The sequence below is a fragment of the Sorex fumeus genome, unplaced genomic scaffold, assembly GCF_029834395.1.
Source record: "Sorex fumeus unplaced genomic scaffold, SorFum_2.1 ptg000047l, whole genome shotgun sequence".
Classification (NCBI taxonomy): domain Eukaryota; kingdom Metazoa; phylum Chordata; class Mammalia; order Eulipotyphla; family Soricidae; genus Sorex; species Sorex fumeus.
In genome coordinates, this window is record NW_026606104.1 from 9,217,052 (window position 1) to 9,242,791 (window position 25,740).

At 40.3% G+C, this 25,740-nt stretch overlaps 1 protein-coding gene across 1 annotated transcript in view; it reads left to right on the forward strand.

The window, feature by feature from the left end:
- TGFBR3 (transforming growth factor beta receptor 3) overlaps nucleotides 1–25,740 on the forward strand; it is a 214,341-nt gene that overhangs the window by 112,205 nt on the left and 76,396 nt on the right. The window contains exon 4 of the mRNA XM_056123379.1: nucleotides 21,464–21,601. Coding sequence (XP_055979354.1) covers nucleotides 21,464–21,601 — 138 coding nt within the window. The remainder of the gene's footprint in view (nucleotides 1–21,463; nucleotides 21,602–25,740) is intronic.

Below are 25,740 nucleotides of genomic sequence, written 5' to 3' on the forward strand. Positions count from 1 at the left end.
CCATACTACCTCCCTCCCTGCTTCGATGTTTTTCTAGAAGTTTTTCTCTGCCTTTGTCCTGCCTGTCTGGTTAACCCTAGAGGTGCAATGGAAGTCCCACCCTCTCTCTTCCTTTCTGCTCTCTACACACACCTTCACATTGTCTTTCTGCCCCCAAGGGACTGGGACCTTATGGAGGGAAAGTTTTGTATTTCATTCCTGTTGGAAGCTCTTATACTCTTTACAAACTCTTCCCTAATACTAGTTTATGTTATATGTCTTAACATTTGTTGTAGTAGTCAGATACAGCCTGAATTATTTATCTAATAACTTCATTTAAATACAAAAATAATTGACTCCACCTTCTGCATCCTAAACATGAATCTATGTTTTTAATGTCGATAAAAACAAATACACAAACTGGACTATTATTATTGGTTTGGGGTCACATCCGATGATGCCTTGGGACTATTCCTGTGTTTGTGCCTAGAACTAACAGTTGGCAGTACTGGGAGGACCATATGTGGTGCCAGGGATTTGAATCAGGTCTGTGGATGCTAGGCAAATGCCTTATTTCCTGTATTATCTCTTTGACCTTCATAAATTATATTAAAAAATTTCTTAGGTATCCTCACATTGGGAAAATATTTATTCAGTAAAGTACCTCAAGAGATTTGGCACATGTAGAACTGCTTATGGGTAGAAATAGTTTACTTCTGCACTCTGTTTGTTTACTCCTGTACTCTCTCTGGTCCCCTCTTTTTTGCTTTGTAAAACTATTCTGTAGATTGAGGGTTAGAACAGAAGTCTTAGGATAGGCCATCTTCTCATATAGTGTTAAAGTTTAAATATTTTTTCCTTAAATTTATAGGAATTATACCAAGTAAGGTTGCTATTGGCCAAGGGTTTATCAGAAAAATCACCTTCTCTCTTTCTCTTAAAAAAAAAATCCAGGGTTGGAATCAACAGCTGTTGGTATATGGGCAGAGTAACTTGATATAATGGCATACATTTTTACCCTGGTCAGCACTCAGAGCAAATTTGAAATGGTTGTTTTGGAAAATTTGCAATGAATTTATCTCTCGACCTTCACACAGGAGCAGTTGATTCAGCCTAACCTAGGGAATTGTTGGCACTTGATATGCATCTCTCATGACAGAACTTTGATGCTGTGAGACTTAGTGCCTTGAAATCAACACAACAAAATGGTGCTAGAGGAGCCGTGTTTACTTTGATCATTTTTCAACTTCTGTGCCCCAGTCTTTTAACGGAGTACAAATTGCTTTTCCAGAGTTGTGGGGCTGAAGCCGAGGACTGTTTTTGTAGTCTTGGTTGCTGTGGTGATTCTTAGCCTTGCATGAAACTCCATCTCCAGGGAAACAAACCTTCGCAGCTGTCTCAACCTGTTTGGTAGTATTGTATCTGGTGGAGGTCATTACCAAGTTTATAGCAAGTCTGAGAAGGGTCGATTCATGTCAGGGTAAATAAACATGTGGAAAGAGAGAGCATATCTTATTCAGAATGGGTTGCATTTCAAAAATAAACAGTCCCCTTATCCTCCTCCCAAATCAGATGGAGATTTTGAAACACATCCACGTCTGGCCAAAGTCAGAGTTTGGTTAACCATGGAGATGTGGTTGGTTATGATAAAGATATGAGCAGGATCTTTGGGGAAATGGTGGTTAAGGTTTATAGTGGGGAAGAGAATAGTGGAGAAAGGATTGAATGGGTGTGTGTGTGAGCCCAGAGAGAAGTTGATTTGGGAAGAAGGTGTGAGCTAAGTTGATGGGTGCCAACAGTTTGGTGCTTGAAGGACTCTGAGAAGAACAGTTTTATTTAAAACTCAGAAGAGGACAGTGCAGACAAAATATTATTTTCCTAATGATCAAGAGAAAGGAGAAAAATAGCCATGGTTTTAGAGAAGCAATAAAGACCAGCTCTTAAAGAGTACTTACCATACTTCAGTTACTTCTCTGAGTGTTTTCCACATATGACACAGTAAATCCTTTGACAGCTGATGAAATCGGCACAGGTATTATTCCCGGGTTACCATGGATAAAATAAGGAGTCTTAACATGCTCAAGGTCCTGTGGCTGGTCCAGCTAACTGTGAGTCACTGCTCTCAACCACCATGTCAAACTGCCTACAGTTTAGAAAGAAAGGCAGAGTGACCCAAAGGATCGGATTGCAGGAGACACTGGCTTAAAGGAGTTCTTGACAGATATTAATTATGCTTTAAAATGTGTTGATCAACTCACTCTTCAGTCCTTCAGCTTTAAATATTTGTGTTGTGCCTTCTAAGTGCCAGGTATTGGACTGGGCTCTAAGGTGATAAAAAGACCAGTCTCATCGCTTCCTCTTTGCTGATCGTTTCTAAAACAGAGTTAATTTAACACATGAAGCAGGTGCTAAATGCCTTAAAAATGGGTTCAGTTGGACTGGGTTAGTGGTCATCCTCTGGCGAGAGACCCTTCCTGATTACAGGAAGCCTTCTTAAAGAGGCTGGTATTCTTTCTCTGAAGGGAGGAAAATCAATCCCATGAGAAGATATGAAGCTTTGACTAAATATACTAATAATCACCACTGCCTATTTCTAAACAGAATTGAGAGATCTGATTTGATGAGTTTGCTTATAGTTTTTCTTTGGGAATCTCCAAGATAGGGCAGAGTGTCCTCTTTATAAACAGCCCTGGTAGGAAGGCTTGCCTAGGAGGGATTGGAGAGCACTCAAAAAGGGTTTGAGAAGGGCTGGCAGATTCATCTGTAGGAGAAAGTCTCCATGATGCCTCAGGTGATAATTGCACAGTTCCTGAAATGTGTTAAGGCCTGTTCAAAGCTAGTAAGTATTTCAAACTATTAGGCAAACACGTTGAGTGTTCTTTATTCTTCATTGTAACTCTGAAAAATAACTGCAGTTATTCTGGGTTTTAAATAAAGAAGCAGAGAAATCAGGCTAATAGTCCTGGGTTGTCGTTCTGAAGAATTAATGAAATTGTGGTCGAGCTCAGGGAGAATGTACAAATGTCTCTGTTTTCAATCATTGTAATATGCAGATTAGTCATATTTCATCTTATGGGTTTTATTGTTAGCCATACTGTGTTCATCTAAAGGCAGCCTTTTAGATATTAACACATTCTTAGAATAGCAGAAGGCTTAAATACCACCCACACCCCTACACCCCAAACATCTGGCCATTCACTGTCTTGGGAGGGAGATGTCCATTTTGCATGACTGTTCTACTTTCTCGGTACTAATTATAAACCTCTTCTGGTAAAAGGATGATTCACTAAAAAAGAAAAATTATTTACTTTTTATTAACTCAGGTTAAATTTTTGCTTAAAAAAATGTGAAATCTGATAGTGACTCTATTAGGCTTCCCTCTCTTCTAAAACAGGGGTGTTTCATTTGATTTTGTTTTTTATTTTCTATTTTACTCATGGTTGGTTTCAGGGCCACACCTGGTGGTACTTGGAGGCTACTTCTGACTTACTGCTCTGGGATCCTTAGGCAGTGCCCAAGGTAGTGTACTCCAACCCACTGAACTCTATCTCTGTCACAAACAAGTATATTTTGGAATATCATCCATCTGTACTGATCTCAAAAATGTAACTTTTCATCATCTTTGTGAGAACATTAGGCACCCTTATGCTTTTGAGTTTACAAAGAATTTTTATTTATTCAGTATGAATTATTTAACCTTTTTAGTCACCTTGTGTGATAACTTCTATTTCATTTATGGTCAAAGGGGATTTAAGGTAATAGTTTGTGAATAATAATGACTTTTTCAAGGTTAATTCTAATTTTAGAATCTGGGCAGCAACAAGTGCCTGCTGATGGATATAGACTAGTCATGTGAAGAGGTGACACAAATCAACCATAGCAATTTCTAAACTCATCATGAAATTCTAAAGAGTTGTCAGTACTTATATCAGATACTTTCTGCATCCTGATATCTTTTCTTTTTGAAATATTTATTATTGAGGAACTTTCAGGGATTTTACTGCAGTAATTACTTAAATATATGGATTTATTTATTTATTTATTTTTAATTTTTGAGGTCAGCCGCACACGCTAAGGGAAAAGGCAGCTCAGATAGAGAAGGGAGCACCAAATAAAGGGTGTTGGGAGGTTCTTCCCAGGATGAAAGATGTGTGATGAGAGTAGACTATAGACTGAACATGATTGCCATTCAGTGTCTCTTTTGAAAAATATATGGATTTTTAAATTTGTTTGTTTGGATCACATCTGGTGGTGCTCAGTGCTTATTCCTGGCTCTGTACTCAGAACACCTTTAGAGGGGACTGGGGGACCATACAGGGTGCAAGGAATCAAACCTGGGTTTTCCCATGTGCAAGGCAAATGGACAAATGCCCTGCCTCCTGTACTATCTCTCTGGCCCCAGTACATAGATTTTTAAAACACAAGTATAGCAAACTTCTTTAGAAAAGAAATAGAAGATACTGGAAATCTTGGGGCTGGAGCGATAGCACAGTGGGTAAGGCGTTTGCTTTGCATATGGCCAACCCGAGTTCAATTCCTAGCATCCCATATGGTCCCCCAAGCACCACCAGGAGTAATTCCTGAGTGCATGAGCCAAGAGTAACCCCTGTGTGTCTCTGGTGTGACCCAAGAAGCAAAAAAAAAAAGATACTGGAAGTCTGAAAAACATTCCATAATGAAATCTTGAAATATCTAGAGTGTAGAATGAGAAGGGTGTGTGTGTGTGTGTGTGTGTGTGTGTGTGTGTGTGTGTGTGTGTGGCTTATAATTTTCATTTTAAAAAATATCTTGTTTCTTGTTTTAAAGAATTTTGTTCTTTAAAATAATTGGTCACTCACTTGACCCAAGTCAGTCAGAAAATTGGGAAGGAGAGGGAGAAACAAAAAAAACTTTTGATGAGATTTTACTATTTCTCAGAGAGAAGTTTGGGCCCAATTTATCCTGTCTTAGGGCTCATTTATCCAGCCCAGCTCAATGCCACTTGCTGCCACTCCTGACTTGACATCATCTTCTCCCCTTCTTTGTGGTGGGTGAAGAACATATATCAGTTTGGGTAGTATGTAAGAATCATCCTTTCATGTGCCTGTCTTCTAGATGGTGAGCAAATTAGGGAGAGATAGGTTACATGTAGCACATTCATCTTCCTAGTGTCATAAATTGACACAGAGCCTTGCACATGAAGTACTTAACTAAGTTTGTTGAGAAAATGAAAAATAAATACATAGGAAACTCAAGTGGCCCTCAAAAGCTGACTTACTGTGTGACTTAGTTTGCACGTACTGGATCTGAAGTCCTGAGGACTGTTGTAACCCTTTAACCTTCTAAGAAAAATTTAATTCTTGTAATAATTATAGGTGGGGAGTTTCTTTCCAGATAAGCTTTGAAACTCAAGGCTTAGTCTGACTCATCCATATTAAAGTTCTAATCACACACCCTTCTGTGTAATTAAAAAAAAATCATGTATTGTAAAAGTTGCCATATTGACCATTTTCGAAGTGTACAATTCAGTGACACCTATACACCCACAAGATCCACAGGGTTGTACAACAATTACCACTGTCTTATTTAGGAACATTTTCTTCATTCCAAAAGGAAATTCTGTGCCAATGAGAGTAGCTTCATTTACTTCTTGATCTTGATAACTACTGTCTTTCTGTCTCCAGATGTCCACTCTGGACATTGCATGTAGCCATACTATGTGACCATTGGTGTCTGAAAATTTTAGAAAAAAATTTTTTGGTCCACATCACATGAGATATAATGATTTTTGGACCACAGCTGGTGCCAGTCAAAGGCTATTCCTGGCTAACTCCTTGCAGAGTTCAAGGGACCTTGTGATACCTGGGGTGGAACCCAAGCCCACATCACACAAAGCATTAACTCCAGCCTTTGAGGCATCTCCTTGGTTCATATCACATATTTTCAAGGTTCATTCACTTTGTTTTTATTTCGGGGGGCACCACAGTTGGCAGTGCTCATGGGTTACTCCTGACTCTGCTCTCAGGAATCACTCACTCATGGCAGTGATTCCTATTCCATACCATATGGGATAGCAGAGAATCAAGCCTGGGTCAGCCATGTGCAAGGCAGTCCTGTTGTACTTTTTCCTCTTCCCTTCCCTCTGTTGCTATTGTGATGACCGGAGGCTATATATCCTTGGTTGTGGTACTTACACACTCAGCCATGGTGCTTGGGTGGGGCGCGTATTTAGCGGCAGTACTCATACATAGATTTAATGGGGTCACATATATATAGTTATGGTGCTGATCCCCATTCTGGTTGGAGGTACTCTATGGGATTGTTGTGACATTCACACATGTGCTTATGGGGGTTTCAAACATACCTCTATGCTTGCACATCTTTTAGCTGCTGTGCTCTTTGGGGGCAGGGGTTCACACTTGTAGTTGCATCACTCACAGTCTGATCAGGGGCTGAGCCCCACCCCCCCCCCCCCCGCCAACTCCACCATTTGTGGTGCTTTATGCACCCTACTTATTCTTTTTCATGGAGAAAAATATTTTATTTTACATTAAAAGAATATTTTATTTTAATGGTATACTGCATTGCTACTATTTGTGGGCCAGAGCTGCTGGTGCTCAGGGATCACTCCTAGTGGTGCTTGGGGGACATATGTAGTATGGGGATCGAAACTAGATCAGCCATGCACAAGGTGAGCATGTTAACTCCTGTGCTATCTCTGTAATTAAAGATATGTGGCATTCTTTATGGAAAATTGCAATTTTATAAAAATATTTGTCATTATGGGTAATATTTCTTATTTCTGCTGAACATCATGAATGTCAGAGAACTTAATTACTTCTACAAGATCTTCATGTTGCTCTGTCACACCAACCCACTACAAGGTGAATTAATGAACAATTCACTGACTACCTGAATGATTTTGATAGGATTTAAGTATCTTTGTTATTGAGAAACAACTGGTGAGAGAATGAATTGATTGTAAGTCTTGAAAACCAGCTGGTTTTGTGTTAGAATTCATATTCTGAGGGAAAATCCATTCCTAGTTCCTACCAATTATGAAACTAAATTCCTCTTTTACCTGTACCTCCGCCTTTTTTCCTGTGCTGTGATCAAACCCAGGGCCTCATGAACCACATATTTGTTTTGCTACTCAGCACCATACTCGGCCACAATTGACCTGTGAGTATTTGACAACATGATTGTCCTTGGTCTAAATAGGAAATTGTTGGATTGAGCCTAAGTCCAATAATTTAGGTCTTGTTCCTGTTTTCTTTCTTTTAATTTTCCTTTTCCTTTTACATATTTAAAGAATGTTTGAGGGTGTGGAGTAGCTGTAATATATTTTTTACTAGATGTCATGTTCTTTATTATAGCTGTGTTTTTTTTCCAGTTAGAGTAAGCATGTTAACTGCTTTCAGTACCAACTCAAGAAAACATGAAATTAAAACCTTTCCATTCAGGCTTTAGGAAGATGTTATCCCATGTCACATAGCTATTGGTCACAGAATACCAAATTCTATATGCATAGTTTGGTAACTTCCCCTGTATCTCCTGTGATCATCACAGGTCTTATTCCAAAAACTCATTGCCAGGTTTATGAAAACTGATTCTGAGAAGGAAAACAAAAAGAAAGCGCCAAACTCTAATGCATTAGTACTGTAAATTTCATTTGCTCTATTGCCCTTATAAGACAATTCTGACACTTTGTTGTGCTAATTAAAAGCATGTAAATGTTCATGCCTATAAAAGAAAATAGAATATTTGATCAAAGAGAAGAATGCCCCCATTTTTCCCCCAGAAACAAAATGCTTCCTATACAGAGAATAATGATAGTGAACCTACTTTAGACTCTGTGTCGTGTCCCATCTCTCAAGATTAACTATGTAAATAGTGACACCAAAGTTTTTCTAAAGCACTTCTACTTAAAATTATAATCTGGCTGGGTGAGACCAGAGTGCTCTTATGGCCCTGTAGTTTTTTTTTTTTTTTTTTTTTTTTTTTTTTTTTTTAGAATTGTCAAAGGAAACCAGACTTCCTAAAATTCCCAAGGGTTTCCTAAGCAGATCAGAATTTAGGTTTTTTCAAGACTAAAGTGGTTTTAAAGACTAAGTGGTCTTCATTTGATCACTTGATCACTTGACATCCTGTTACTCATTGATTTGCTCGAGTGGGCGCCAGTAATGTCTCCATCCGTCCCTATTGTGGGCCAGTGTAGCCCAATGGAATCTGCTCATTTTAGGAACACGAACAGTCTCAAACCGATCGTCCAGGGTCTTGACAAAGAAGTCTCACCATCTCATAGGTGGGCGGCCATGTATCTTTGACGTCCCATGAAATCCAGTTGGTAATGACTCTAGTCCAGCGGTCATCTCCAAATCTCATTACATGTCCAGCCCATCTGATTTTTGACACCTTGGCAAACGAGACAATGTCCCTGATTCTTGATCATTGATGGAGGTCAGAACTCTGGATTCTTTCTCTCATTTGAGTGAAGCTATACTCCAAGCATAGCTCTTTCGATTCCTCTTTGGAACACCCAATTAGCGTTCTCATCCTGTTTTTGTAGGGCCCAGGACTCTGAGGCATATGTTAATGCAGGAAGTACAGTGGTATCTAAGAGATATGCCCAGAGCCGGAGGTTCTTTGTCCTCTTGGCTATTTCTTCAATGCTTTTGAAGGCATTCCAAGCCGCTCTCTTCCTCCTGCACAACTCAGGTGCCAGGTCATTCGTCATGTTGACTTCTCGACCTAGGTACACCTAACTGTTGCATTTGGAGATGTTCGTTCCATTGAGAGTGAATGAAACATCAGGGATCAGATTGTTTCTCATAAACATTGTAAGATTCAGCTATAGTCTGACCTTTTCACACTCACAGTCGAAGTCGGCCAGCATGTGTGCCACTTGACTGATGTTTGGTGTTATTAGAACGATGTCATCAGCAAAGTGGAGGTGGTGTAGTTTCCTACCATCTATCTTTACTCCCATTCCTTCCCATTCCAGTCGTCTCATCACATTCTTGAGGGTGGCACTGAAGAGTTTCAGTGAAATGGTATCACCCTGTCGAACTTCTCTTTTGACGTCAACGATCACCTCCCTGTAAAATGGTGAGATCCTGGTAGTGAATCTGCAGTACAGCTCACAGAGGATCCTGATGTATTGAGTTTGAATGCCTTGTTTGGCTAGGGCTTCAATGACCGCTTCAGTCTCAACAGAATCAAAGGCCTTCTTTAAATCAATGAACGTTAAACAGAACAGCATCTTGAACTCCCAACAAACCTCAGTAAGCTTGGTTTCTGTGTGGATATGGTCAATCATGCTGAATTCGTTTTGGAACCCGGCTTGCTCACATGGTTGTCCTTCATCAAGTGTTCTGCCAATCCGATTCAGAATCCTGTTCGAGTGAACAGCTTGTAGACGACAGACAACAGGCAGATCGGTGATAGTTGCCAATGTCATGGATGTCTCCCTTCTTGTACAGTAGTACAGTCCTGCTGGTTTTCCATTGGGACAGAATCTTGCATTCAGACAGGTAGCATGTGAAGAGCCGAGCCAGTGTATTGATGAGTACTGACAGCAGGTTCTTCAGGTGTTTGGGTCTGACCTTGTCTGGGCCGGGTGCTGTTCGCTTCTTCTTTTTTTTTTTTTATAGTTTATTTCTTTATTGAATCACTGTGGGAAAAGTTACAGAGCTTTCGGGTTTAGGTCTCAGTCATGTAACTATCAAAAACATTTCCCTTTACCAATACTTATTTTTAACCGTGAACCCCAATAGAACCCCACCTCCCACCCCTCCCAATTCCTGTGAGGCAGATGAGTTCTAGTTAATACTCTATCTACTTTGACTAGATACATTGTTTCGATAGAAGATACACACTTATTGTTTAGAGTTTACGACCCCCCCCCCAATCAGATATGCTGAAACAGTGTTGTGAAATGATTTGCTTTCTACAACTTGGTTTAAGAATAAAATGATGATCGCGCGTGCGGTTTTGGATTTCTGCTGTTTCACTTATTAACCCTGGAAGTATTTCTATTAAAAGTTAGATAGTTAAGAGATTGGTTTCGGTGCTCTGGAGTCGTGGCCGTGCCGGAGAGCCGCTCATGGGGGGCAGCCGGTGACCTCGGTCGGGCGTGAAGGACGGCCCAGAATGCCCCCCCTTCCCATGAGGCCCCCACTGCCCCCCACCCCCGGCTCAAACCTGCTGTCCACAAGGCTCCCGTGCGGCCGCCATCTTTCTTTCCAGAGAGGAGCGGGCGGGCCGGTCAACACCCTTTCCCCTCCGGGCAGGCTTGGTGGCGCGGTTTAACACATAGTCCATTTGCTTTTCTGCTCCAAGCGGCTGGTTCTCTGTGCTAAGTCCTTGTGCCTCCGGGGCCATGGCCGTGCCGGAGAGCCGCTCGTGGGGGGCAGCCGGTGACCTCGGTCGGGCGTGAAGGACGGCGCTGTTCGCTTCTTTACTGATAAAATGGGGTGTTGAATTTCGGAGGGGAGATCGTTGGGAATGACATATCCATCCTGCAGAATTTGGTGGGCAGGTGGACGTGGCTACCAAAGAAATTTGAGTAGAAGTCAAGGATAATCTTCTCCATTGCCCTTCTGGAAGTTGTGAGATCCATCAGGACGTCAGAGGGCAGTCATCTTGGTCTTGTAGTTGGTGAAGGACAGGCGGGAGTTGCAAATGCTTTTCCCAGCTTCTGCTGCATCTGCCAGCACTTCTGCTCTTCTCTCTTGGAGGTTTTCCTTTATCACTTCTCTGTACTGCTTTGCAAGCTCGGAAATTCACCTGTGGTTGCCTGAGGCTTGCGCCAAGCCACGTTGGCGAATGAGCTCAAAAGTTTTTGAAGACAGGCATCTTTTTGTGGCTATCTCTCTCTCAGCGTTCTTCGCACAATCATGGAGGTGCTGAACTTTTTGATCGTATTCCTTGTCAATGTTGTCAATGACGGCATCTTCCCATGTTGCTGCAATAGTGCCAAAGAGCTCCCAGTTAGTGGTGTGGTCATTCCGGGAGTTCTCTTCTTAAACTTTGCAGCCCTTTCTTCGGGCTCCGTGAAGTAGAATTTTGCATGAAAGACGATGGTCCGATCCTGTTTGCAATTTTGGGACAACAGCGACATCAGTCAGGCAAGACCATCGATCAAATATGATCTGGTCAATTTCATTGTGGACCCGTCCACCAGGAGACTCCCATGTCCAACGTTTAGATTTAGCCATCTGGAATTGTGACCATGTATGGTCTTGGTCGACATGATGAACTCAGACAGTCTCTCATCCTGTTCGTTCCATTTTAGGCCATGGGTTCCAATGTGGAATTCTTCGGCTGATCTTCTTGGTCCTATCTTGGCATTAAAATCACTGACAATGATCTTGTAGAAGGTGTGGTCTTCTTTATAGAACTTCTCCAGCTCCATGTAGAACTTCTTAATTTCTCTTTCATTGGATGTTGGTGCGTAGACAACGAAGATAGAAACTACTGTGATAGTGAACTACATCTATTCAAGTGTAATTGTCCAATTCAGGTTGTTAGGCATTCGAATGAATCAATGTTTATGGCCAAGTTCATGTTGCCAAGGACACTGACACCTCCGACGCCTCTTTTGTCGCATGTTCCTGAGGAACAGTTTTTCTCCAGTGTCGAAAATGGAGTGGTGTGATTGATCCTTCTTGTCTTGGTCTAATTTGGTCTAATCCCATGTTTTCTGGGTACTCTAGAACTCCAGAAATGATTGGCTTTCATCTCTGCTGATTCTGTGATGGGTAAATGCGAAGGATATATGTTTACGGATTGCTCAGCTTCACAGTTCTCATGGCCCGCTCTGTTTCTCGGGTTTTTGATTTTGCACTGGTACATCTGAAATACTCTGGGTTCTCCTGGATTTGAAACTCAACCAGGGGCCATTTTGAGTGTCATAGTTCATTCATTCATGAGAATAATGAGCACTATTAAAATGCTTGTAAAAGAGAGAGGATAATCGCACCTCTCCTTTATATAAGCTCCCTGTCATCCTTGTCCCACAACTCAGTTCTATTCCTATCTTATATTTTCCTTTTTTCCAGAAGCAAAATTCTCCATGCCTTTAATTCCTATAGAGGCACACTCTCTCTTCCTATGTGTCAAGGTAAGCATCCCAGTTGTGCTTGGGAGGTAAGGAGAAAGACTGAGTCAGACTTTCTAGCAGTAGATAGACATTCTCTGCTCAGCACAAAGTGCACTGGATTTTGTAGGCATGTGTAGCAAGACTTTGGGTATATCTCTAAAAATATTTATCTCTACGTGCCATTTTCTTCATCTTTTAAATACAAACAGATGATTATACAGAGTATTTCCCTCTGAGGAGACCAGCAAGCCTTCCCCACCCAGAATGATATGGGGACGTGCCTGTGTCTTTTCTTGGAAAATTGTAAGGAAATCTTTTTTTGTTTGCTGCTGTTACCAACACTATTCTTACTAGTAGCAGTAAACTCACATGCATTCCTTTTGAACATCTTTTATGTTAGAAGCAACTTATCTCCAGTTTTCTCTCATGTTCTAGAGAGATAATTTTATATGTCCTTTCAGAATTCCTTTCTGGTTAATGTGTTAGCCCAGGGGATTCTATATGCTAACTATGTTGCTTGCCAGCATGTTAAATCATTGCCTGAACATCAGTGAAGTGTGTGTGTGTGTGTGTGTGTGTGTGTGTGTGTGTGTGTTGTATGGTTGCAAGGGGGCTTCCATGCTATGCTGAGGGGTTTGGATGTGCCATTCCCAGTGATCCTTGGTAAAGCTGTATGGATCTGAAGATTCAGTGCTTGGGACTGGGAATATTATACTATTCAAGCCCAGTGATGCTGTTGGGCCCCCAGAGCTAACCCAATAGTACTCGAGGGACCATGTGGAGGCCAGGGCCTTCAAATACAGGGTATGTGCTTTAGTCCTTTGAGGTATTTTCCCAACCCTATTTTATGGTATTTTTTTTCTAGTACAAGTTACTAACTTTTTGATGCTACAAGGAGGAGCCTTTCTTGAATTGTTTGACTATAGTTGGCAGATGGAAAGAATTAATCCAGTACTCCAGTTATGCAGGCATTGCGTTCTTTCTACGTCTGTATTTTATAAATTTGCTTCTATTGTTCACCAAATGATTTTTTTCATTATGCATTTTTCATTATGCAGTTCTGTTTACCACAGTACTGCAAAACGATATTGAAATTATTATTTTTATTAATATGTTCATGTCAAAGTAATGTTTACTGAGCAACTTAGTGTCAGTTTTAGGCCCTACTTATTTTTTAAAAAGATTGAGAGAAATAAATTTACATAGTACATAGTTCTATGGAATGTTGGTTACATGTAGAATTAGATATAATAAAGTGATTGAAATGGCTCTATTAGGTTTAGTGAGGGATAAAAACAAAAACAGACTACTTAATCAATGTACTAATATCGAGTTCCTTCAATTTTCCTAGAATTTTAATTTTTATTATTTGAATACTCACTATTGCCTGAATGAAGGCCCTCCCGTTGATCGTCGATTTGCTCGAGCGGGCCCAGTAACGTCTCCATTGGAGACTTTGTTGTTACTGTATCTGGCATATCGAATACTCTCAGTAGCTTGCCGGGCTCTCCGAGAGGGGCGGAGGAATCGAACTCGGGTCGGCCATGTTGGCCGCTTGTAAGGCGAACGCCCTACCCGCTGTGCTATCGCTCCAGCCTGAATGAAAAGCATTTACAATTTAGTGCTTCTAATATTAGAATATTAGAATATTAGAATATTTTGTCAAAGATTTTTATCATTGTTTTCTAGTTTTCAGAAGGAAAATATAATTTAAGGGATTTTTTCTTTATATTTTACATATTTCTATTTGTACAACTGTTAAGGATAACAAATAAATCTTTTTGGAGGGAGTCTAATGTGGACTTCATGTTTGACCTCAGCACTTTCCTGCTCTAAGCATGCCCTTGAATTTTTTCCTACAACATCATTTTAGGCAGCCCTTACCATTTGCCTTGCTAACAAGAGTAGGAATCCACTTTTCTTGGCCAGAGTGTTTTGAAGTTCAAGTTGAGCTTGGTAGTGAATATAATATTCTTTTTACTATCTGCCTGATTCCAGCCCTGATTTTGGTCAAATAGACTAGACAATAGGACTCTGTCATCATTACTTGGGCTACCTTTCATTCATAACGTCTTGATTCTTTTTTCTACTCCTACTTTAAGTAAACTTCAAGTTCAAGTAAACTTGCTGACTGCTTGCTAGATATCCAGTCCTGGGCTTGGTTCAAGGATGCAGAAAGAAGTGTGACTCTATTTCTGACCTTGAGGAATACCCAGAAGGAATCACATTGTAAGAAGGAAGAAGACTATTAACAAATATCTCAATAAATCATTTCTACAAGAAAAAAGGAGCTTGTGTGGTCTGTGGAAGCATTCTGGGCACCAGTTCTGCCTGAGGCCTAGGGGACGTGTCCCTGATGACTGCACTGGAGTTGGACAGATGTGTCTGTCCAGGAGCAGGCGGGAGGGTGCTGAAGGCCAGTCTCCCACAGGCTGGTGCATGTGGGACACAGACAGCAAGTAGAGGGCAGGTGCTTCAAATTGAAGGATATGGAGATGCCCGTCTGCTTACCAGACAAAGGATCCAGATGGACCATCTTCAGAATGGACCTGTACCTCTGGTTTTCCCTGGCTCCATGGCTTCTGTCTGTAGCCACCAAGCTGTGGGCTGCTCTGGGAAAGAAGGGCCAGGGTCCATGGAATCCCCTTGCTATTCTCCCAGGGCCCCTCCAGAGAGCCATGACCTAGAGTTTCAGAAATATTCTTCTGTTTATATGAGCTCTTGCCCCTCAACCCCCAACCCAAATTTAGTTTCGAGTATTTTTCCAGGGCATTTAAAATAGAGAGCACGGAGGGCATGCTTATTTCTGCATCAAATATCAGACTTTCATTTTAAGTATTTTTCTTTCTTGTAGTCATATTAGATTTTTTTCAGAGGCTCCCAGGGAATCCAGAATCCTGCGCTTGTTGGGGTATATGTGAGGGGTGGTGGGGACAGTAATTGTTTTTGGAGTTGATAGAACTGTGCCCCTTTTGTCACACTAAGTGATTTCAAGACAAAACCCTTGGGAAGGAACTTAATTGCTTTTACTATCACAACCTGAAATCTTTTTGTGAAGACTTACAAAATGGAATTTGACCCCAGTGCTATAGAGATCAGACCTTAGGGTCAGTTGATAACTGGGGTAGTGTCGGGAACATAGGGATGATATTCTTTGAATTCAGATCTGACAATATTCTAGAAATTCAGAGAAATATGAAAGTAAAATAAGAAAATGTTTAAAGGAGCAGTCCATCCCTCCAAGACTATTTAAGGAAATCTTTTTTATCAGTTCTCAAATGGCAAAAAGAAAAATATAAGGTGGGAAATGAAATATCAGCCACAGAGTTCATGAGACCAGGACACAAGCAGCACCTAGACAAGGTTCCCCACTTCCAGCTATGGTGTGTCTATTTAAAATGTCACTGGGGTAAAGTTTAAGTTCCAAAAAGTTATATTGGCCAAATGTATGTGAAATTTGTGCTTGGCTGAGAGATTGATGTTCCACTGTCATTTTATATTCACTCCAGGGTTGACTTTATGGTTCTTGGTTACAGTCATTCTGCCAAAGTTTTGTTCTCATCTGTGTACCTGTAAACTAATGGATTGTCCATTTTTGAGCATTGTGTGGTGTGGATTTAGGGAACATGAGCATCTCTGGTAGCACCTTGGATAACTTCCTTGTTTTATGAGTCCATAGTGGCTTTTAGAAGGATCAGAAATGTTGAAATGAAACCTCACTGACAAACTAGCAAAATTGACCAGTGGTTAAGACTTTCACACCTGTGATTTTTTTATGATTTGCTTTTGCTTGTTTGGACAAACTCATAGTAATATGAAATCATTATGATAGAAATGTTTTGAATTTTCACCATGAATCATATGGCCTCTTTTTATAAACAGAGTAGGATTATTTCTTTCCTATAAGACAGTACATATTTAATTTTCATGAAGTGATTTTACAAAGATTGAGCAGTGTTAATTTTTTATCAAATAAACTTTAGTAAATGAAAAGGTCTTCACCAGAACATGTGTGGTTCAGAAAAAAAAAATTGTCCTTGTTTTCTTCTGGTGATAATGTGGGCAAGAATATACTCCCCCAATTGGGAGATTGGAAGGTTTTTTTTCCATCAGGAGATTTTATACTTCTTAGAGTTGATCTTGATTTGGGCAAAATTGTATAAAGATACCCCAATAAAGTACTCAGAAAATATTTACTTTAAATTTCTTAATAAAATAAAAGAAATACATTAATTGCATCTAACAGTCTCCGGAAACAGATTGAAACCCTCAAAAGAATGAGGATAGGTCTTAGTGTAGGACCAAAGAGAGTGCCTTGCATGCATCTATGTGTGTGAATTTCAGCACTACATGTGACTTCTCAAGCACCCCTCAGAGTGCACTCCTCCCCAAGACAACCCAGTTTAGATAGCTGATGAAATCAGATTCAACCTATTACCTTTCCTTCATTTTAGAGGGGATCAGCAATGTATGAGTAGCAGTATCTGTGGATAGGATGTGACTGATGAAATTTATTTGCATTTTATCACACCATTAGCAAAACTGAAATTCAGCACTCTGAAATCAGCATGATTAGGAGCAGGAACTTTTGTACCAGGCTTTATGAACCACTGTGTAGTCAAAGAACAGTTTGAAGAAACCATCGAATCCCCAGAAACTCTATGTAAAAGTGTTTTTCAGTTCTGTATTGTCATCTCCTAAGTTCTTTCCCTATTAAAATGACATTTTAAGACCTAAGATGTAATTTTAAATGACATTCTGCCACTACCATTAGAATATCCTGTTCTTCTACAATAGATTCCTTTACCTGGGGCTCATGGATTCCACCCTGAACATATTTTCCTGACACTGGTGCAAAATTTTGTGTGTTTGTGGTTTTGAGGTGGGAATAGAGCAGGTTTGTAACCTGCATTAAGTTGTCAAATGCTGTAGGACTCCCAGAGATTAAGAAGTTACTAATTTAAGGACTGGGAATATGGTTCATGTAGTACAACACATGCCTTGCACATGCTGTGCCTGAGATTTTTTTTTTTAACTCCCAGCTTTCTGGACCTCAACTTGTTATACTACCTCTACCCTAACAGTACCACCAGGAAGGTACCACAATATTTAAAATTTTATTTTTATTTAAAACAACCTTTATTTGGTTTTGGGGCCATGCCCAGCAGTGCTCAGGGGTTATTCCTCACTCTGTGCTCAGGAGAGATCCCTAGAAGTCCTCCAGAAAACACTTGTGGTATCGGGGATTTAAACTGGAAACTACTTTGACACATTTTTCTGTCTTTCCAAGTTCTTTAAGCCTTGAACACATGTCTATTTTCCCTTGAACACATGTCTCTCTTGTCTCTATGCTCTTTGCCTGCTTATTTCCACTCAGGAGAAGCCTATGTTCTCTCTTAAACATGTACTTCTCTCTTCTTCTCCCCTCACATCTGTCTGATAAGTTTTAATAAAAACTATCTTGCTTCATCAAAGAAAAAAAAAGAAGAAACCACTGATTCAGAAACTAGTCATGACTCCTTCCCTTAGACTTTTAGTCCTCTTAGCCTTCATAGATCATTATGGCCACAAGGATCAGCTTCTTGTAAAAGCCCATAGTCTATATCAGTGTTCTTCAACTGGGGTTTGGGCTGGGGTTCGGGGGGAATACCTCCAGGGTATTCCAAGAAGAACACAGGTGAAAATTGCATAAATATAGGAGGCATGGCATAAGACTAGGGGGTCAAACTAATGGGCAGGACCCAGGAAGGAGACAAGGTTGGGAAGGGGCCATGGTAGGAAATATATTGAGAAATTGAGAAACACTATCAGTCTAAGTGTGTGCATGTGTGTGTGTGCGTGTGTGTGTGAGTGTGTGTGTGTGTGTCCATGTGTCCGTGTCCTGAATTCCAAACTCAAGATCTTATGCCAGCAAGCAAGGCAAGTGTTCTACTGCTTGTTGACCTACATCCTTGGCCTATGGTCCTTTTCTATCCATGTGTAAACTTGATAGAGAGTTGGAAATCAGTTCTTAAACTACTGTTTGGATTTGCAAGCTGGAAATTATTAGACACTACTTGTATTATTTCTCCCAGGACTCTATCTGTTGCAGTACCTCTCAGCTCTGATCTTGACCACAATCCCAGGATAATCTATTGCATGAAAAACTTTAGCAGAATGTTCTCATCTTTATAACTCCAGTTTGTCCTGAGCTATAATGGGTTCAAAATATATTTTCTTTTTCTTTTTTCAACCTAAGAGAAGTTAGGTACATTAGCCAGGAATTCTTTATCAGATATTCAGGATATGTTCTCCCCACATTTTTGTGAGCTTTTATAATACCTTCATTCTTCTGTTGGTTGTTTTGGGATTTTGCTTGCTTCTCTCTCTGTGTGATTGATTGAAACAGAGAGAGGAGATCAGGAAGGTTGTTAAAGGGATTAGATGATGGGTGCATGGGAGACTTTTTATTCCTGCCAAATGATCTTTTAAGACAAGTATTGAATACTTTTCTTTTAATTTCCCAATCACAGTGTGAATTCTTCTCTGCCAAATGGTTTTTGGGACTTCTCCTGGATTGCATGTGCCAGAGTCAGGGATTCATCTTGGCTTGACATTGCCACGTATTGAAGAGAGAACCATTTCCAGGAAAGCTCCAAGAGCTGGGACTCCTAGAAATCTTTACTTGATTGTGTGAGCCAGGCCTCCACATTTTTGACCATCTGGGAAATTTTGGATTTGAGCACCAATATCTGGCTCATACACATTTTCTTTTTTGTTCCCTTAAGTGCTTTTTTAAAAATTCTTGCTTATTTGAGAGACGTATTTATTACTATTTCATCTATGAACTCCAGGAAGAATTGTCTGCTTGAGGATTGTAAAGAAAATCATCAGAAAAAGAGTCAGTGTACTGTCTGCTGAGGTATATTACAGTTCTCCAAGCCACTGTGGTGTTCAAAAGCAGTTTTAGAATGAAGATACTTGGAAACCTTCTGACCCATTCCATTAGCAGCAGCGATTCTTTGCAGTTTTCATGTTCTTCTGAGCCATGTAATGACTTCTTCACTCTCTGAACTATGAACTCTGTGTGTTGTGCATTTCTCTGCTGGGTAAATTTGCTGCTGTTTGAGTCTTTGCCTCTGCTTTATTTCTGCAGCCCTTTTGTTTACATGGGTGATCCATCTGTTTATTTTAGACATGGATAGTATCTCCACAGTGCTATAGAGTCTATATAACCAAGGAACATTTTTTATTTTCCTATAACAGTGATAGACATAACTATTCATTAGTACTCTGCTTTCATTACCTTTCTAATGCCAAATATAAAAGATCATTCCAATTTTGTTGTTTAAACAGCTCACAATAATTTGAGTCTTGCTCAAGGTTTTTATATTTTAACTTTTCTGTAGCTCAGCCAGCTAAACCTCTTTGAAACTATTAATATGTTTTTACCTTTTATTATTGTAAATTTTTATTATCAAGGTAAATTTTCTTACCTTTTATTAAGTAACATAAATTTATAAATTTGTTTAAAAAATCCTACAGACACTATGTTATAATTTGCTGTGGCAAATCAATCACTTAAAGATTTTCTGTTCTCAATTAAGCAAAGTATTCAATGTAGTTCATATCTTTGCTTACAGAATATTTATAATCTGTCTTGGAAATGAAGACACAATAGTTTATGAATGAGCATTATGTACTAGGCTGTATATTAGTTATGAGATAAAATATTTTATTGCAGTGAAGAGTAAATAATTAAATAATAAATTAAATATATCAAGTCTCTGCCACATGATTATGGGTGGACATTTCGAAAGTTAAATACAGTTTAGTGCCTCACTATTTATGTCTAGTATTTTGTTTGTTTTGTTTGTTTTTTCCAACTCACACCTGGTGTTGCTTAGGGATCATTCCTGGTAGGACTCAGGGGATCTTATGTGGTGCCAGGGATCAAACCTGTGTCAAGGCAAGCGTCTTAACTAACCCTATGCTATCTCTGGTTGCTGCTGCTGCTGTGACTCCTCCTCCTCCTCCTCCTCATTCTCCTCCTCCTCTTCCTCCTCATTCTCCTCCTCCTTCTCTTCATTCTCTTCCTCCTCTTCCTCCTCCTCCTATTCCTCTTCCTTTCTCCTCCTCTTCCTCCTCATTCTTCTCCTCTTCCTCTTCTTCTTCCTTCTCTTCCTCCTCCTCCCACCTTATCCTCCCACTTCCTCCTTCTCCCACCTCCTCCTCTCCTCATTTCTCTTCCTTTCTCTTCCTCCTTTTCTTCCTCCTCCCTTGTTGTGGCAGAACTCACTGAACTTTAGAGTCCTTATCTGGAAGAGAAGAAATCCATTACTTTGACAGCCTCCCCTTCCCACCTTACCACCACCCCCTTCATTTCCCCGCCTCCCCCCCCCCCCCCCCAATTCTGTACTGTGGTTTTCCACTTTGTTTTTTGACTGGACAAAAGGCAGTCCCTAGGGAAGGTGTTGCCCTTGCCAGCTTTGGAAAAGAGAAGTTGTTTTATTGATTTGTATTCTCCTCTTGTTGGTTGCTGAATCATGTTTTAGTTAAAAAATTAGTATGGGTTGACATAGTCATTTATATAGTTTGAAAAATGGCTGAATCTTTGAATTATCATGTAATTCAACCCAATGTATGTTGTTTGGATCTTGGTTTAAAGCCCACCTCCGGTGGTGCTCAGTACTTGCTCCTGGCTCTGCCCTCAGGGATCACTTCTGATAGTGCTCGGGGAATCATAGAAGGTGCTAGGGATTGAAACAGGGTTGACTACATGCAAGGCAAATGGCTTTACCCCCGTATTGTCTTTCTGGTAGTCACTATATCTATTTCATAGGATATAAACTAACTTATAGTTCACGTCTCTATTTTTTTGAGTGGGGGAGTTCTGAGTAGTGCTTGGGGCACCCAGGAAGCCATTCCCAGTGATGTTCAGCTGACTTACAGGCAGGATATTTCCATGTTCAGGACTGGTGATGAGATACTATTTGGCCCTGGTAGTTGTTGGGACCACCGGAGTTATACCTAGCAGAGATTGAGGGACCATGCCATGCCAGGGATTTAACCTGGGCCTCTGCATGCCAACCCTACAACATTTGAGCTATCTCTCTGGCCCTACTTTGTCTTTAATAATGAGCTATGAAAAGGATTCCAAATGCTATGTTAAGTGATTTGGGGTTTTGTTCAATTTTGTTTGAGGGTCATACCCAGTGGTCTTCAGGGCTTACTTCTGGCTCTGCACTCAGGAATCACTCCCGGCAGGATTCAGGGGACCATGTGAGGCACCAGGGATTGAACCTCAGTCAGCCACATCCAAGGCAAGAGGCTTACTGTCTGTTTTTTTTTCTCTAGTATCCTGTAAAGTGATTTTAATGGTAGCCAGTGCTGAGATTTCTCTCTTCTTTCTTTTGCTTCTAGGTCACTCTGCACCTCAATCCCATCTCTTCAGTTCACATTCATCACAAGCCGGTCGTGTTCCTGCTCAACTCCCCAAATCCCCTCATCTGGCATCTGATGACCGAGAGGCTTGCACTTGGTGTCTCTAGACTTTTCTTGGTAAGTGTTTAAAAACCATTCTAAACAGTCCTCGGCACAAGAATATCAATCCCTAAAACTTTGCAAGACTTTTTGAAAAGGCCTATTTTCATAGACATCACACAGTTTGCAGTGTGTCAGATTTAAAGTATGCCCTTAGTGCTGTGTGCAAGGCACAGATAAACATGATCCAAGAAATAAACACCAATTGCACGTTGTCTTTGTGGCCTAGCACCAGGTTCTGTTTGCACATGAGAGAGGGTCCTGCAAAATCCTCTGTGTGGCCTGAACTTTGGTCTCAGCTCTGAGACTGCCTTGTAGTATCAGGAGCAATGTAAATATTGTAAATAGCCACTAGGTGTGTGGTCTCTGACCACAAAGTAAATATGCACAAACCCAGTCTATTTGTATATAATGCAGGAATCATTTCTGATAGGAGAATCTGTTTATTGAGAAAGTGACCCAGTGAGCTCCAAAATGAAAACATTTGTACTTTATAAAAAAGCTGGAACCCAGCTTTTGTGGAAAGATCCAAATATTACCTACTATTTGTAAATCATGTCCCTTTGAGTTTGCCAGAACATTCAACTTTGCTAGTTGTGGAGAAATTGATGGGTTGTTTGGATTGAATGTTTGGGGTATGATATCATGTCTGATGATGAACAACACTGCACTTTGCAGCGGTAATTCTCATTGTCTCTTGCTGGAGCTGATGCTAATGTCCTTAACCACAGTGCCTTAGGATTTTAGATCTCTCTTGCCCACAAGCATCCAAAACAAAAAAGGCCCCCATTAATAGTCATATATTCATATGATATCTTTGTGTGTCAAATTAATGACCCTTAATCCAGATCTATAGTTTCTTGTCACTTGAAGTCAAAGAGTTATTTTAAGAACTCTAAGGTGGGTTGGGGTTGGAGCTCAGTAGAAGAATGCTTACTTTGCTTACTGAGATTAAAGAATTATTTTAAGAACTCTAAGTCAGCTGGAGTTGGAGCTCAGTAGTAGAGTGTTTGCTTTGCATGTGTGAGGTCCTGGGTTTGATCCCCAGCACTAAACATAAGGAAAAATAATTAAAATTTTAAACCTCGAAAGTAACAATTGAATAAAAGTTCATAGTCAATTTAGTTAATAAACAGATAGATAATTAAGTTGAAAGGGGAGAAAGGAAATCGTCTCCTTTTATATAGCAGAAATCCATTCAATAAATGTAGAAGTAATGGTGGAGTAGAAAAGTCATTTTGTACCCCTTATTTTCTGTAGGTTAGGTAAAAGTCATCAGTGATAATCTAATAGAGAGGGAGAAAATTTGAACAGTGTATTTACATAGTCTGTGAATAATTATGTACAGTGGAGATACCCAGAAACACCTTGGGCAAATAATCAAAATTAAGTTTAGAGGTGTATTGTGTACCTCTAAATATCATAGCCTGAGAAAGAGCACAGTATCACTTATATAATATTTCAGCTAGAAAGAAATGCACATAACTCAAATCATGATGAGATATTGGACAAAACCAAATTGAATGACAGCCCACAAAATAGCTGGCTTGTGCACTTTAGGAATGTTAATCATGACTGATAGGTAAGGGCTGAGTAGCCTTTAGAGATGAAAGGAAACTCAAAAAAGGCACATTTGTTTCTGAACTGAAAAGAATCTTGTAGGTGGAGAGTGAGTTCCCTGCTCTAAAGGATGGGAACAATATGTAAAATTGGAATTAAGGGGAGGGAGCCATAGCACAGCAGGTAGGGTGTTTGCCTTGCATGTGGTCGACCCGGATTAGATTCCCAGCATCCCATATGGTCCCCCGAGCACTGCCAGCAGTGATTCCTGAGTGCAGAGCCAGGAGTGACTCCTGAGCATCACTCGGTGTGACTTAGAAAGAAAAAATATTGGAATTAAGCCTGTCAATTAAAGCTTTATACCAATATAGCAGTTCTACTGTTGTGAATAAGAGAATATCACCTTTTGGTTTTTGTTTGTTTGTTTTCTTGGGGGTCATATTTGGCAGTGCACAGGGCTTATTTCTAGCTTTGCACTCAGGGATTACTCCTGGTGAGGTTGGAAACTCATATAAGGTAGAAGGGATGAACTTGGGTCAGCTGCATGCAAGGCAGATGCCCTACTTACTGTACTATCGCTCTGGCCTTTGAACATTCTTAATTTGCAGGGAGTGGAGTGGGTGGGGGCATCCCCAGCAATGCTCACGGGTTACTCCCAGCACTGCACTCGGGAATCATTCTTGTCGTTGCTTGGGGGAATAAATGGGATGCTGAAAATGGAACCCAGGTGACCCTCATGCAAGGCAAGCACCCTACCTACTGCAGTATCTCTCTGGTCCCAAGAATATTCTTTTTTAAGAAACACAATGCCCTAAAGTATTTAGTGACAAAGTACCAAATAATTTTCAAAACTATGGTGTATGTGAAGAGCAATAAAACAAAATAAAAAATTGTTGCATGCTTGGAATTTTGATGAGGATTTCTAAATGGTTGTTTTTGTTTTTACTATATTTACAACCTTGCAAATTTGAATTCATTTCAGAGTAAAACATTTTTAAACTCAAATGTGTGTTTCAAAAGTAGAATTCCTAACACCACTCCCAATCCCACCACTGAGAATAGAAACACTAATACTTGTAAATTAAAATGACCAAAAGTCAAAGTTAGTTCTAGTAATTGCTATTATTTGCACTTTTATTTAGCACCTTATCTATTTCAGGTATTGCACTTAGTGCTTAGCACTTGAGCTCATTTAATTCTCACACTAACTCTAGTGATGAAGGTATTTACTCCAGTTTACAGATTTTTTTTTAAAAAAAAGATCATGAACACTGGGATTTACAAAGTTGTTCATAATACAGTCATTTCAGGCATTCATTGTTTCAACACTAATCTTACCACTAGTGTGACATTTTCTCCACCAATGTCCCCAGTTTCCCACCCACCCTCCAAGCATGCCTCCTTAGCAGGCACAAACAAATGTCCTACATATTGCTTGTTACAACAAAACAGCAAAAGTAAGTATCAGAAAAGAGATCAACTAAAAGCCCATTTGTCATCCTTGTTGTGTCTCACAGTGATGTTACTAAAGGCATTGTCTGAGGATTTACTGAGCTGGTTGGTATAGGTTGAACTTTTTGTGTTACTGTTTTCGCTTTTTGAGCTTGGTGGGCTTCTGCGCAAATTTCCTGTCAATTTTTCTGTGCTCACACTGGGCTTTTAGTAATGTGAATATGGATAAGGTGCAACATGGATGCATATGAGGCCAAGTACTCCAGAAGCAGTGGAGTCGGGACATTTATATGTCTGAGGAGGTTGAGGGTGGTGGCTGCTGGTCCTCTCTGGAAGGGAGGGGAGTCTGCCTGTCCCCAGGTTTTTTTTTTCTAAATTCTTTCTTTTACTGATCACTTTGTAGATTTAATGGAAAGCACAGCGGTAGGGCGTTTGCCTTGCAAGCGGCCAACATGGCCGACCCGAGTTCGATTCCTCCGCCCCTTTCAGAGAGCCCGGCAAGCTACCAAGAGTATCTTGCCCGCACGGCAGGGCCTGGCAAGCTACCCGTGATGTATTCAATATGCCAAACACAGTAACAACAAGTCTCATGATGGAGATGTTACTGGGCCCACTCAAGCAAATCGATGAACAACGGGAGGACCGTGATACCGTGTTCTTGTAGTCATTTTTGCTTTAATTTTGCTGAAGATCTGTAAGAACCGCTTCCTGAGCATCAGTTTAAGACACACTAAAATGTAAAAAGGACACTGCTTGAATAAACAGTTCAATATCAGCCCTTTTTGAAGTTCATTCTATGTAAGAGCACCACTGTTTTCTCCAAGGTTATCCAGCACATATACAGAGACTGAGGAAAGAAGATGATTCCAGACTCTTGGAATAAGATACCCATGCCCTTGCCCTTGCCCCAGTATGCTGGTCTCACTTTCTAGGTAGAGTTAGAATATTTGAACAGGTGATTTAAATACCAGTAACAATGATGGGTCTCATTCTCCTAACTCTGAAAGAGCCTTGAATATGCCACTTTTTAAAAAAATCTCAGGGCTAGGATGAAGGAGATGTTACTGGGGCCTGCTCGAGGCAATCGACGAATAACAGGATGGTCATAGAGGAAAGAGGATGATTCCAGACTCTTGGAATAAGAT